General features: G+C 51.0%; 1 protein-coding gene across 1 annotated transcript in view; it reads left to right on the top strand.

Annotated features, from left to right (window-relative positions):
• The first annotated feature begins 7,097 nt into the window (after positions 1-7,097).
• IFFO2 (intermediate filament family orphan 2) overlaps positions 7,098-12,534 on the top strand; it is a 58,627-nt gene continuing 53,190 nt past the window's right edge. Inside the window, exon 1 of the mRNA XM_063177203.1 lies at positions 7,098-7,705. Coding sequence (XP_063033273.1) covers positions 7,098-7,705 — 608 coding nt within the window. The remainder of the gene's footprint in view (positions 7,706-12,534) is intronic.

Here is a 12,534-nt window from a genome sequence, read left to right as displayed (position 1 = left end):
GCGCATCCCGGGCCGGTCCCGGAGCCGCAGCCGGAGCGATCCCGCCCGGGGCAGCCCCGGGCCGCCTGTCCGGGCCCGTCCCGCGTATTTGCCGCGTTACTCAGGGCGGGTGAAGTGTTTGGTTCCTAAGGAAGCAGAGAGCGTCTCCAGGGACACTGCGGCGCGCCCCGAGCGCGGATGCTCCGCGGCACCTTCATCTCCTCCTTCATCTCCTCCTTCACCTCCTCCTTCATCCCCTCCTTCATCTCCTCCTTCATCCCCTCCTTCATCTCCTCCTTCACCTCCTCCTTCATCCCCTCCTTCACCCCCTCCTTCACCTCCTCCTTCATCCCCTCCATCTCCTCCTTCATCCCCTCCTTCATCTCCTCCTTCATCCCCTCCTTCATCTCCTCCTTCATCCCCTCCATCTCCTCCTTCATCTCCTCCTTCACCTCCTCCTTCACCTCCTCCTTCATCTCCTCCTTCACCTCCTCCTTCATCTCCTCCTTCACTCCCTTCGCGGCTGCACCCTCGGCTTTGTTTGCTAAACACTGACAGCTCTCCATGGAGGAGATCAGCCCGGCCGGGCTGGGCCGGTCCCTCCCGCACATCCCCGGCCCTGGGCTGTGCCGGAGCATCCTCCCTCCTATTGCTGGGTCTGTTTGTGCTGCTGACCCCCCAAAACCCAAAAATGCGGGTAAATGAGGGTTTGTGAGTGCAGGAACGAGCCTGTTGCCCTGATTTTTTAAGATTCTCTAAGCCTTCTGATGTTTACATTAGTGCAACAAACTTTCTGACACACTTTCTGTAAATAACTCATTGTTTTGCATTCCTTTATAGAGGAGGAGAAAGTTCATAGACTGTTGGTCTGCCCAGTGTCATTGGAGAGGTGGCACTGTCACCCTCCAATCCACTGTCACTCTTAGAAAACTATAAATGTTAGAGTCAAAAAATAAACTTCCCTTTTTTGCCTTGAGCAGCGGTGTGTGCCCATGGTGCTGTTTCGTGCCCTGCAGTGACAATGGCAGGAGGTGCCGGGTTTGGGTTTCGGCAGCGGCTCCTCCGTCCCTGAGCTGCCGGGACAGGGAGGGGACAAAGCCGGGGAGCAAACACGGCCTGGGGAGGAGAAAGCTCCTTTAAAGGCAGAAAGGTGCGGGGAGGAGGAGAAGCTGCTGCCCTGTGGGACTCATCCCTCCCACGCACTGCCAGCGGCACAAACGCCTCCGAGCCCGGGTGGAGACCCTGGCACCATCCAAAGGTTCCTAAATGGCACCGCCCGGGGCTGACCCGGGTGACCCTTCCCGGCCGGTGACACCCGGAGGGCCTGGCCCTGGTGGCACCATCGGGGTTTCGGTGGTGCTGAGTCAGCTCCGGGGCTGTGCCTCGATCTGTGCCCACCCAGAGGCTCCGGGGCTGTGCCTGCCCCTGTGCCCACGAGCTGTGCCCATTCAAAGGCTCCGGGGCTGTGCCCAGCTCTGCCCATCGTGCCCGGGCAGGGCAGGGCAGCTCCTGCCCCCTTCCCACCGGAGCTGCTGGGCTGGGAGAGGCTTTGCTGCCAAAATCCCAACCGGGATGGGACTGATGCCACCCCCTGTGACCGCGTTCAGAGGGGTCTGAGGATGAGGGAAGAGATGAGGATCTGACTCCATGTTTCAGAAGGCTTGATTTATTATTTTATGATATATATTATATTAAAACTATATTAAAAGAATAGAAGAAAGGATTTCATCAGAAGGCTGGCTAAGCTAAGAATAGAAAAAGAAAGAATGATAACAAAGGTTTGTGTCTTGGATGGAGAGTCTGAGCCAGCTGACTGTGATTGGCCATTAATTAGAAACAACTACAGGAGACCAATCCCAGATGCACCTGTTGCATTCCACAGCAGCAGATAATCAATGTTCACATTTTGTCCCTGAGGCCTCTCAGCTTCTCAGGAGGAGAAATCCTAAGGAAAGGATTTTTCATGAAAGATGTCTGTGACAACCCCCTGCTGATGCTCGTGCCCCATCACGGGCTCTGTGCTAAAACCCAACCATTTTGGGGTGGGCTGTTGAAGATTCTGCTGCTTTCAGACAAACACCCTGAGCCAGGAAAGGTGCAAGGGTGCACCTCTGGTCCCTCAGACAGCAGCACTGAGTGGAGCTGATGCATCAGCATTTCATATATTTATTTAAGATTTTTTTTTTTTTTATTTGTATTTGCAGTTTGTAATTTGTACTATAACCCTGCAGTTCTTTAGTGTACAACTCCAAACCCCACACGCAGTGCCAGCTGCTGTTCTCCCGTTTGGGGCAGACACAGCAATTCCTCTCCAGGCCTGGCACTCAAGGAGCCCTCACTGCCTCAGGCCCCCAGAGATTCAACAAAAGGGAGCTGGGGGGAGCAAACTTGGGGTGAATGAGTTCATTAGCTGAAGCTGGAATTGGAGGATTCACCCCCAATATGCAAATGAACCAAAGTTATAAAAGTGTGAAAACCTGTGAGTGAGCCGTGGTTCATTTTTGGGTGCAGCCCCTGGGGCTTCCTGAGATGTACCTGAAACCCCTTCAATAAATAAATAATTTGCCTTGATTTTGTCTGGCTCTGTTTTCAGGCAATCCCACAGGCCCGAGGGAGGGTCAGGGGCTGCAGCCTCACCTGATGTGAGAAATGAGAAAATGATGAGAAAATCCCGGCCCAGCTGGAGCCTCTGCAGTCACTGAGGGCATTTGGGGGCCTGGGGAGTTCTGTGGGTGTTGAACCAGAGGAATTTTGCTCGTTTCAGAGGGAGGTTTGTGCAAACACACACAAACCAACCCTGGTGATGCCACAGCCCCTGGGGTGGGTTTGGGTTGCTGTCCTGGTTTGGGGCAAATCTGGGGGAAAACCTCCAAAGGGGCTCCTCTAGAAAAGCAGATTCCAGCAGCCCCTCCTCTGACCGGTTTGGGAAAAGAGAAAAAAACCCCTTTTTATTTAACAGGCAAAGCATTCACCAGCATAAAAATGAACAATAATAAACTATAGAACCTCTCAGTGCTCTGAAGAGATGGCAAACTCAGAAAATCCCTCAGTGGGCTGTGCCTCAGCTCACTCAGTCTCTTATCAGTCTCTTATCAATCTCTTATCAGCCCCTCCAGGCCCAGGTGGCCACAGGGGAGAGCTCCCTGTGCTCTTTGGGGCGTTCAATGCAGAGCAGATTTAAAATGTCCAAAGAAAAAGAAAAAAACCACAGTCCAGGGAACTTCTCTGCCTCAGAGAGCTGAAAACTAACTAAAAGCAAAGGAGAGCTCTGTCCTGCTGTCTGTCTGTCTGTCTGTGCTGCAGACAGCCCAGCCCAGGACAGGGATGTGGGGGAGAAAATGCAGTTTCTGAAAAGCTCTCAGAGCCAGCCTTAAAACTCATTTCTGGGCTAAACAGACAAATGAGGGTACAAGCATCCTAAAGTCACCCCAGGACACTCAGTTTGACCGGAAAATGGTGATTTTACCCAGGAAAAAATAACCTTCCATGAGTGCCAGGCTAACAGAGCCTCAAAGGATGCAGGAAAATTCACATTAAAAATCGGAGTGCAGGGAGCTGCCACAGGGAAAAGAAAATGAGTGCAAAACCAAAAAAAAAAAGAGTGCAAAACCAAAAAATAAATTAGTGCAAAACCAAATCCAAGGGCCTGGAGACCCCAATCCCTGCTCCAGCCTGGGTTTGGGTGGAGCAGCTGGGAGCAAACCCATCAAACAAACAAACAGAAACCCAAAGAAACAAACAAATGTGTTGTTATTACGGTTGGCATCGTCAGGGTGGCCATTCCCATCTCCCCCTGCCAGGGTTAATTAATTAATTAATCAATTAATGTCTGTCATTAATTCAGGGGGATTCAGTGGGGCCACAGCACAGGGGGAGCCTGGGGGTGACCGTGGGGGCCCCAGGGAGGGGCTGGAGCTCATTAGGGAAAGGATTAATTAGATTTAATGACCTTGGGATGGGTGCTGGTGGATCCAGGGAGCTGCAGGACCACGGGGCAGGAACCAAACCTTTCATTGCCTGGTTTGTCCCCCCTCGGGGGCTCTCCTGCTTTCTCAAGGGAAAAAAATGATAAAAAATGAAACCAAAAAATGATTAAAAATTATGGGGAAGGAAAAAATGATAAAAAATGATAAAAAATTAAAGGGAAGGGAGAAAAATTATAAAAAATGAAACCAAAACTCAGCTGCTGACTACAGGGCTCTGCAATCCCCCAGCTCCTTCCAGCAGCACCAGTGAGGTGCCAAACCCAGGGAAATCCATAAAATCCTGCAGGGTTTGGGCTGGAAGGGACCTTGAATCCCATCCCATCCCATCCCATCCCCAGGTGGTTCCAAGCCTTGGAATTTCCCAAATCTGGACAAACCCACCCCTGGCCGGCTGCTGCCCCAAACTCTGCCCCCATTCTGGGCAGTTTGAGCCAATTTTTGCCTTTTCTGGGTGTTTTTGTGGCTCTGCAGGGCGGCCCAGGGCACAGACAAATCCTTCAGGTGCTGCTCTGAGTCACTCCCTTAATGAGGCACCTCCACCCAGCACTTTAATTTAATTTTTTTTTTTTTTTCCAGGAGGTGCTGGCAAAACACAGGTTAGTGACACATGAAATAACAGAGCCCTTTGAAGAGCCCCGGTTTCGGTGCTGAGCGTGGCTGCAGGTGCTGCGGGAGTTTCAGCAAGCGGGGTTAAATAAATATAAATATAAATATAAATATAAATATAAATATAAATATAAATATAAATATAAATATAAATATAAATATAAATATAAATATAAGCATAAATGATGCAAAGCTATAAACGTGTATTTATATATTAAAATATAAATCTAAAATATAAATCTAAATATATACGGTATTTCAAAACATAGAAATATAAAGACAAATTAAAATATTGACATATAAAATATAAAATGTAAAATATTAAATAAATCTAACTATAAATCTAACTATAAATCTAAATATATATAAATATATTCTAAATAGATATAAGATGTATATAAATCTGAATATATACAAGATGTATATAAATCTAAATCTATATATAAGATCTAAATATATAATATAAATCTAAATATGGATAAAAGATATCAAAATATAGAAATCTAAATGCAAAAATTAAAAATGACATATAAAATATAAAAAAATAAAAAAGAAAATATGAATAAGATATATCAAAAATATAGAAATATAAACATAAATGCAAAAATAAGATAGAAATATATAAAAATAAAAATAATTATATAAATGAAATATATATAAATATATATAATATACATATGAATATATAAATATAAATACAACCAGCAAGTCCCACGGTTTTATTTCAGAAATGCCATTTGGGTGTTCCTGCAGCTTTGCACCATCCTGACAGAGCTGTCCCCGTGTTTCCCTTGCACCATTGCCAGCAGAGCAACGATCACATCATTCAATTAAACAATATCCTTTGATTGCCCAGAGGTCTGGGAGCAACAGTTGGGAAACGTTCATTTAATAACTTAATTATTATAATATCAGTGTTATTTAGCACTTAGGCAGGGCCCTGCTGCGGGATAACAAAACCCAGGGTTTATAATTGAGTCTGATCTGGCCTGACCGTGGGATCACAGAGCGCCGAGGGGTTGGGATGGACCTGAAATGTCTCCTGTCCCCAGCCCTGCCACGGATGGGACAATCCCAATCCCACCCTCCCAGCCTGCCCTGAGAGCTGGCACCACAGCCGGGGCAGCCACGGCTCTGTGTGCCCCTGTGCCAGCTGTGCCACCCTCACAGGCCGCCCAATACCATTCATTGTACTGTGCCCAAAATCCACAATTGCATGGTGCCCGATGTCCAAAATTATATTGGTGCCCAATACCCACAATTATATTGGTACCTGATATCCAAAATTATATTGTGCTCAATATGCACAATTATATTGTGCCCAATATCCACAATTGCATTGCTGCCCAATATCCAAAATTATATCGCTGCCCAGTACTCAAAATTATATTGGTGCCCAAAATCCACAATGATATTGTTCCCAATATCCACAATTATATTTTGCCCAATATCCACAATTATACTGCTGCTTGATATCCACAAGTATGTTGTGCCCAATATTCAAAATGGAATTGCTGTCCAATATCCACGATTATATTGCTGCCCAATACTCAAAATTACGTTGGTGCCCAATATCCACAATTGTATTGCTGCTTGATATCCACAATCATATTGCTGCCCAATATTCAAAATTATATTGCGTCCCAATATCCACAATTATATTGCTGCTGGATACCCACAATTATGTCGCGCCCAATATCCAAAATTACATCGGCGCCTGATATCTACCATTGTATTGCTGCCCAATATCCAGAATTGGATATCCAATATATCCAATATATATATCCAATATATCCAATATATCCAATATATCCAATATCGGGCATTGCTGCCCGATATCCACAATCACATTGCTGCCCAATACCCAAAATTTCCCTCCTTCCGTTTTCACCCGTTCGCCCCTGTCCGGCCAGCCCAGCTCCCGATGCAGCTCCTCCTGCGGGCTCCCTCCATCCCCGGAGGAGCTGCGGTGTCCCCGCACCCCTTCTCCTCCCCGGGGGGATCATTCATTCTCGGGGGGACATTCCCGCTCTCCCGCCCGGCTCCGGCTCAATGCGGGGACCCCGCGGGCTCCCCAAAATTCAGCGAACCCGCGGACACGTGGAGGGAGCGGCTGCTGCGCCGCGGGGCGGGGCCATGCAAATGAGCTGCATTGTAATGGTGAGGGGCGTGGCTATGGGACTGCACAGGGATACGGTAACGGGGCGTGGTTATGTAAATGAAGCGCTGCGTATGGAAATACGGGGCGTGGTTATGGAAATGAGGGTGTGTATATGGAAATAGAGGGCGTGGCTTGGGGGTATGGGCGGGGCCTCGGCCGCGGCGCGGGCGGTGGAGGCGGGGCCGGTCCCGCCCCGCGCTCCCGCCCAGAGCCCTCAGAGCCCCCGGAGCGCGGCGGCGGCCGCAGAGACAGCGGCGGCACCAGCGCGGCCGCTCCGCACCGCCGGGACCGTCCATCACCGCCGGCCCCTCCGCCACCGCCGGCCCGTCCATCACCGCCAGACCCTCCGCCACCGCCCCTCCGCCATGAACTCGCTGCTCTTCGGGGAGATGGCCCGCGCCTTCTCCCCCACCGCCGCCGCCGCCGCCGCCGCCTCCTCCTGCCCGCTGGGCCCCGGCGGCGGCGGCCCCGCGGCGGCCGGGGGGGGCCCGCCGGTGACGGCGGCGCTGCGGAACGACCTGGGCTCCAACATCCACCTGCTCAAGGGGCTGAACGTGCGGTTCCGCTGCTTCCTGGCCAAGGTGCACGAGCTGGAGCGGCGGAACCGGCTGCTGGAGAAGCAGCTGGCGGCCCAGCAGAGCGAGCGCGACCGCCGGCTGCGCTACAAGACCTTCTCCCGGGACCAGGCGGTGCAGACGGACGGCGGGACCCCGCCGCTGGTGCCGCCGCCGGGCCCCGGGCACGGGCCGCTGCCGTCGCCGCCGCACTACGGGCGCCTGCCCGGCACCATCTGGAGCTACACCCAGGTGCGGCGCACCGGCGGCGGCGGCCTGGAGACCGTGCAGGGCCCCGGCGTGTCCTGGGTGCACCCGGACGGCGTCGGGGTGCAGATCGACACCATCACGCCCGAGATCCGCGCCCTCTACAACGTGCTGGCCAAAGTCAAGCGGGAGCGCGACGAGTACAAGAGGAAGTGAGTGATGGGGGATGCGGGCGGTCCGCGCTGCACTGCGGGGAAACGGGGCCAGCCCTCCCCGGGAGCGCCCGGGGCCAGCGGGCACCGGCTCCCCCTGCCCGGGGCTCGCTGCGTCCCCAGGGTCCTGGAGGGGTTTTTCGCCCCCGGGGTTTGGGGGTTGAACGTCCTTTGATACCCAGAAAACTGTGGGGTGCATCCCTGCGGGGATGGAGAGCCTGGATCGTGCAAGGAAAATTGTCAGCTTAACTTAAAAAACAATATACATACATATATATATATATATATACACACATATATACGTATATATATATTTTGTTTGGAAGGGAAATAATCCATTATTAATATTGCATCGCATAGTTACTCCTAAATTTAGCTCGCCTTCATGTTTTTTTTTTTTTTTTTTTTTTTTTTTTTGGTCTGATTACTCCAGTAGTCGCCGGTGTGTGCCAGCTCCCTGAAATGAGCTCAGCGCTACAATATTTGGGTTGCAAATACTGCAGGGCAGGGTTTGCACTCCGAGAGGTTGCTCGGAATTGGCCAAAACAAAAGCCTTTGTAAGGCCGGCGGGTCTGGGGGTGTCCCCTGGCCTGTGGATGGGCTTGGAATGGTGATGGATGGCGTTCCCTTGGATCGCTGTTTGTGTGGCAGAGATGGAGGCCAGAGGGGAAAAAAAATGTACTTGGGCTTCTGCAGGAGATTCCTGCATTGTGTGCGGAGCTGCTGCCCTTCGGGGCTGCCGTGCGCTCTCCCGGCCGCAGTTTGGGCGGGTTTAGCCTCAAAATGCATTTCCTGCTCTCGGGGCCGGGGTTTTCCCTGCAGAGCCCCCCGGATCCGGCCTCATTTCCCGCATTATTTCCCGGCTCCGTGGCCTGCCCGGCTTTGCAGACTGCAGTGAGCTCAGGGCAGCTTTTGTAACAGCCTGGAATCAGCTCTAGGTGAGGTCTCCATCAATGCCATGCAATGGATTTCTTGCACACCTCTGTCCCATATGCTGCCTCTCCAGACCCTTTTTCTATGTAGCCCTTACACATAGATGTAGTTTTTGTCTAACAACATTTTCAGGCCCTCTAGTTCCTTTTTTGTGACAAATCCAAACAAATTTTCCCCTGCCCCCATTTCCTAGGCCATTCACGCTGTTGCAAACCTCTCACATATCTATCTCCCATTTGATTCCTAGACTGAGGAATCCCATTCAGTCTTAATGTAGAAGCTGCTTTGTATTTAATCATTCCTTTGTCCCTTTTTTATTTGATTTGCAATGCTCCAGCTTGGTTTGTCAGATCAGAACAGTATGAAATATTTCCAGACTGATGTGGCTGTGGGTTTGGACAGGGAGGTGATGACATTTGGACAGGGAGGTGATAACATTTCCTAGGAGGGTTTGGTGCCCCAGCTGGGCTCTGTGCCCCTGTCCTGGGCTGGTGCCTGTCCCTGGAGGTGCCTCGGGTGCTCTGTCCCTGCCGTGGCTGGAGAAAGGAGCTGCTCTCTGTTTTCCAGCCCGCTGCTGTGGTGGCAAGGGCTGGTTTTGGTTTCTGTGGCCGGTCCCGAGGAATGGGAGGAGCAGGGAACACAAAAAGTGGTGCTGGATGGGGAAAGGAGATCCCATAGCGTGTGGGGTGTGGGTTTTCTAAGCAAAACTTGGAGCTGCTTCTCGTTTTTCCATGGATATTTCATTTATTCCTGCTTCTGGGGGAAGAGGAGACTTGTGGGCCTTGAGGTTCAGGTTTACTGCTTTTACTCACTCGTGTAAAGCACATTTTCCCACCAGTCCTTCTTACACACTCAAGGGTTGCATAAACCAGATAAATTCAGCAGAGCAAAGGGGAGCCTCAGATTTTATTCCTGCCCTTGAAAGGTGTTTTCCTTGTGGGGAAAACAAAAGTAATTAACAGGAATCAACACGTCCCACCCCACGTTGGTGGTGTTGTGTCTGCAGCGTGCGTTGGATGGGTGCTCGTTTCTCTGGAGCTGGAGTTGGTTCTGTGACCTTCAGTCCCACATGGACAGCACACCCTTGTTTTTGGGGGTTTGGCTTTTTCCTCGGGGCTTTGAGGTGCCTTGGGTGGGCTCAGGGAGCAGGAGTGAGCTGTGAGAATTCCCTGGGTGCTGCAGGGCTTGCATGGAGTTTGTGCAGGGCTGGGCTGCCCTGGCACCTCTCTCTCTGTGTGTGCACTAAATGCCCTCTTTGGGGTTCCCTCACCCTGCTGGCATCCCTTGGATGCTCTGGGTTTATTTAGGGAGCCCAAAGAGCTCCAGGTGGGGCAGGAGGAGCCTTGTGCCTGTCTGGGGTTTATGGAGAGCTGGGCACCAGCACAGGCCCCCAGCCCAGGTGTGTGAGCAGGGCAAGAAGGAAGGAGAAAGAAATGGAAAGAAAAGGAAAAGAACTTTTTGTTGCTCAGTCTGAGAGCCAGCAGAGCCCACAGCCTTTGTGGAGCAGCCAGGCCTTGTCACCTCACCCAGCAGCCCCCAGCCCTTAAGCAGATATTGATAATTCCATTTATCTCCTGGGGCAAGAGAGGCTTTTCCCCCCTTTCCAGGGTGGCTGCTTGGCCCAGGAGCTTGTGGCCACCACAGGTTTGTGGTTTGAAGTGTTTGGCTGTGAGGAAAAGCCAGGCAGGGGATCAGAGGGACACCAGGGCAGTGCTGGGCGTGCAGGGCTCACCTGGGATGTCTCACACGTCCCACCTGGGAACTGGTGCAGCCCAGAGGGGAAATAATCCCTTTTGTTTCCTTTCTTTTAAGGGAAAAGCAGCCTTGCTGCTGTGAAACAACGGTGGGAGATCACCCAGGATGTTCTTGCCAATGGAATTGTGCCTGTGCAGTTTCTGGGATTAGCAATGGCTTCATTTGGGGGAAATTTGGTGAATTTCTTTGTTCTGTTCCCTCAAATAATTTTCCTTGGACGTTGTCACACAGCAAACTGGAGCTCTGAGAGGGCACAGTCAGTCGAGCACGCTGATCATATTTTACCCTGGCTTTTGTTTGTGTTTGAGGCATGTGTTTGAGGCAAAATGAGGAGCCCAGCAGATACGTCAGTCCAAAACTGCTTTTGCTTTTTCCTCCAGGTGATGATATTTTACTCAAATGATGTGTAACTTTTTCTACTCATTGTGATGCCTTAATCTCATATTGTTTTTAGCAATGATCATGATTTTACACAAGATTGTGACTTCAGTGCAGCAACTGGAGGAGTTTTAGAGGGAAAAGGAAGTTAAATTAATTTTCTTTTTTTTTTTCCAGCTATACTTGCATTTAGAAGAGCTTTTGGACATAGATCTGACTCCAAATCAGATAATTTATTGTTTATCTATCGGATATTTTGTAATTTTTACCTCTTGTTACCCTTTTAGCAGGAAAAAGCAAAACTGTTTCTGCAAGATTGCACTTTTGCAGTCAAGGCAGCTCAATAAAAAAAAACATTTCCAGGGACAGCTAATTTAAAACAGAGCAGAGTCACATTTTGAAATTTAAAACACTGAGGTGAAATGATTTTTTTTTTCTAGACAAAATACTAATACTGATAATAAAAGTGATAATGAAAATAATGATAATAATCAGCCGTGGTGCTTCAGGTGCTCGGAGGTGAGCCCGAGCAGGGCTGGGATCCAGGCTCTGTATCCCCGGGTTTGGGGTTGGTCCCCTCAGGTTATTCAGGAGAAAATTCAGGTTTTATCTTGATCTGCCTTTGGGGGAGCAGTTGGGGTGAGCCCAGCCTGGCCCGGCTCCTTTGGGGATCTTTGTCCCCATGTGGGGACACTCGGGAGCCGCAGCAGCCCCGGGGCACCGCAGGGAGGGCCCGGGAATTCTCCTCCTAATTAATTAATTATTGTTAATCAGTGGCCGAGGGGGCTCTGCTGTGACGGTGCGAGGTGTGGCAGTGATAGCTGGGATGTGTCCCTGCCTCTGGGCTGAGCTGGCACAGCCCCCAGAGAGCGCGGGGACAGCGGCGGTGACAGGGACAGTGGTGGTGGTGCTGCGATGGGGACAGTGCAGGTGTGGCAGTGACAGTGGTGGTGCAGCTGTGACAGCATCAGTACTGCTGTGATGGTGACAGTGACAGTACTGCTGTGATGGTGACAGTGGCAGTGTAGCTGTGACAGTGGTGGTGACAGCAGCAGTGCAGGTGTGGCAGTGACAGTACTGCTGTGATGGTGACAGTGGCAGTGTAGCTGTGACAGTGGTGGTGACAGCAGCAGTGCAGGTGTGGCAGTGACAGTACTGCTGTGATGGTGGCAGTGGCAGTGCAGGTGTGACAGTGACAGTACTGCTGTAGTGGTGACAGTGGCAGTGCAGGTGTAACAGTGACAGTACTGCTGTAATGGTGGCAGTGGCAGTGCAGGTGTGACAGTGACGGTACTGCTGTGATGGTGACAGTGGCGGTGCATCTGTGACAGCAGCAGTGACAAGTGGCAGTGCAGGTGTGACAGTACTGCTGTGATGGTGACAGCGGTGGTGACGCTGTGACAGTGCAGATGTCACAGTGATGGTACTGCTGTGATGGTGACAGTGGCAGTGCAGGTGTGACAGTGACAGTACTGCTGTAATGGTGGCAGTGCAAGTGTGACAGTGACAGTACTGCTGTGATGGTGACAGCAGCAGTGCAGGTGTGACAGTGACAGTGCAAGTGTGACAGTAGCTGTGCTGCTGTGACAGTGGCAATGCCCCTGTGACACCTGTGACAGTGACAATGGCAATGCCCCTGTGAGAGTGGCGGTGCAGGTGTGACAGTGGCAGTGCAGGTGTGACAATGACAGTACTGCTACGAAAGTGGCAGTGCCCCTGTGACAGTGGCAGTGCATGTGTGACAGTGGCAGTGCCCCAGTTAC

Source organism: Melospiza melodia, chromosome 26 (assembly GCF_035770615.1).
Source record: "Melospiza melodia melodia isolate bMelMel2 chromosome 26, bMelMel2.pri, whole genome shotgun sequence".
Lineage (NCBI taxonomy): Eukaryota > Metazoa > Chordata > Aves > Passeriformes > Passerellidae > Melospiza > Melospiza melodia.
The sequence above is the reverse complement of the archived record's forward strand: the minus strand, read 5'-3'. Positions and strand labels throughout refer to the sequence as shown.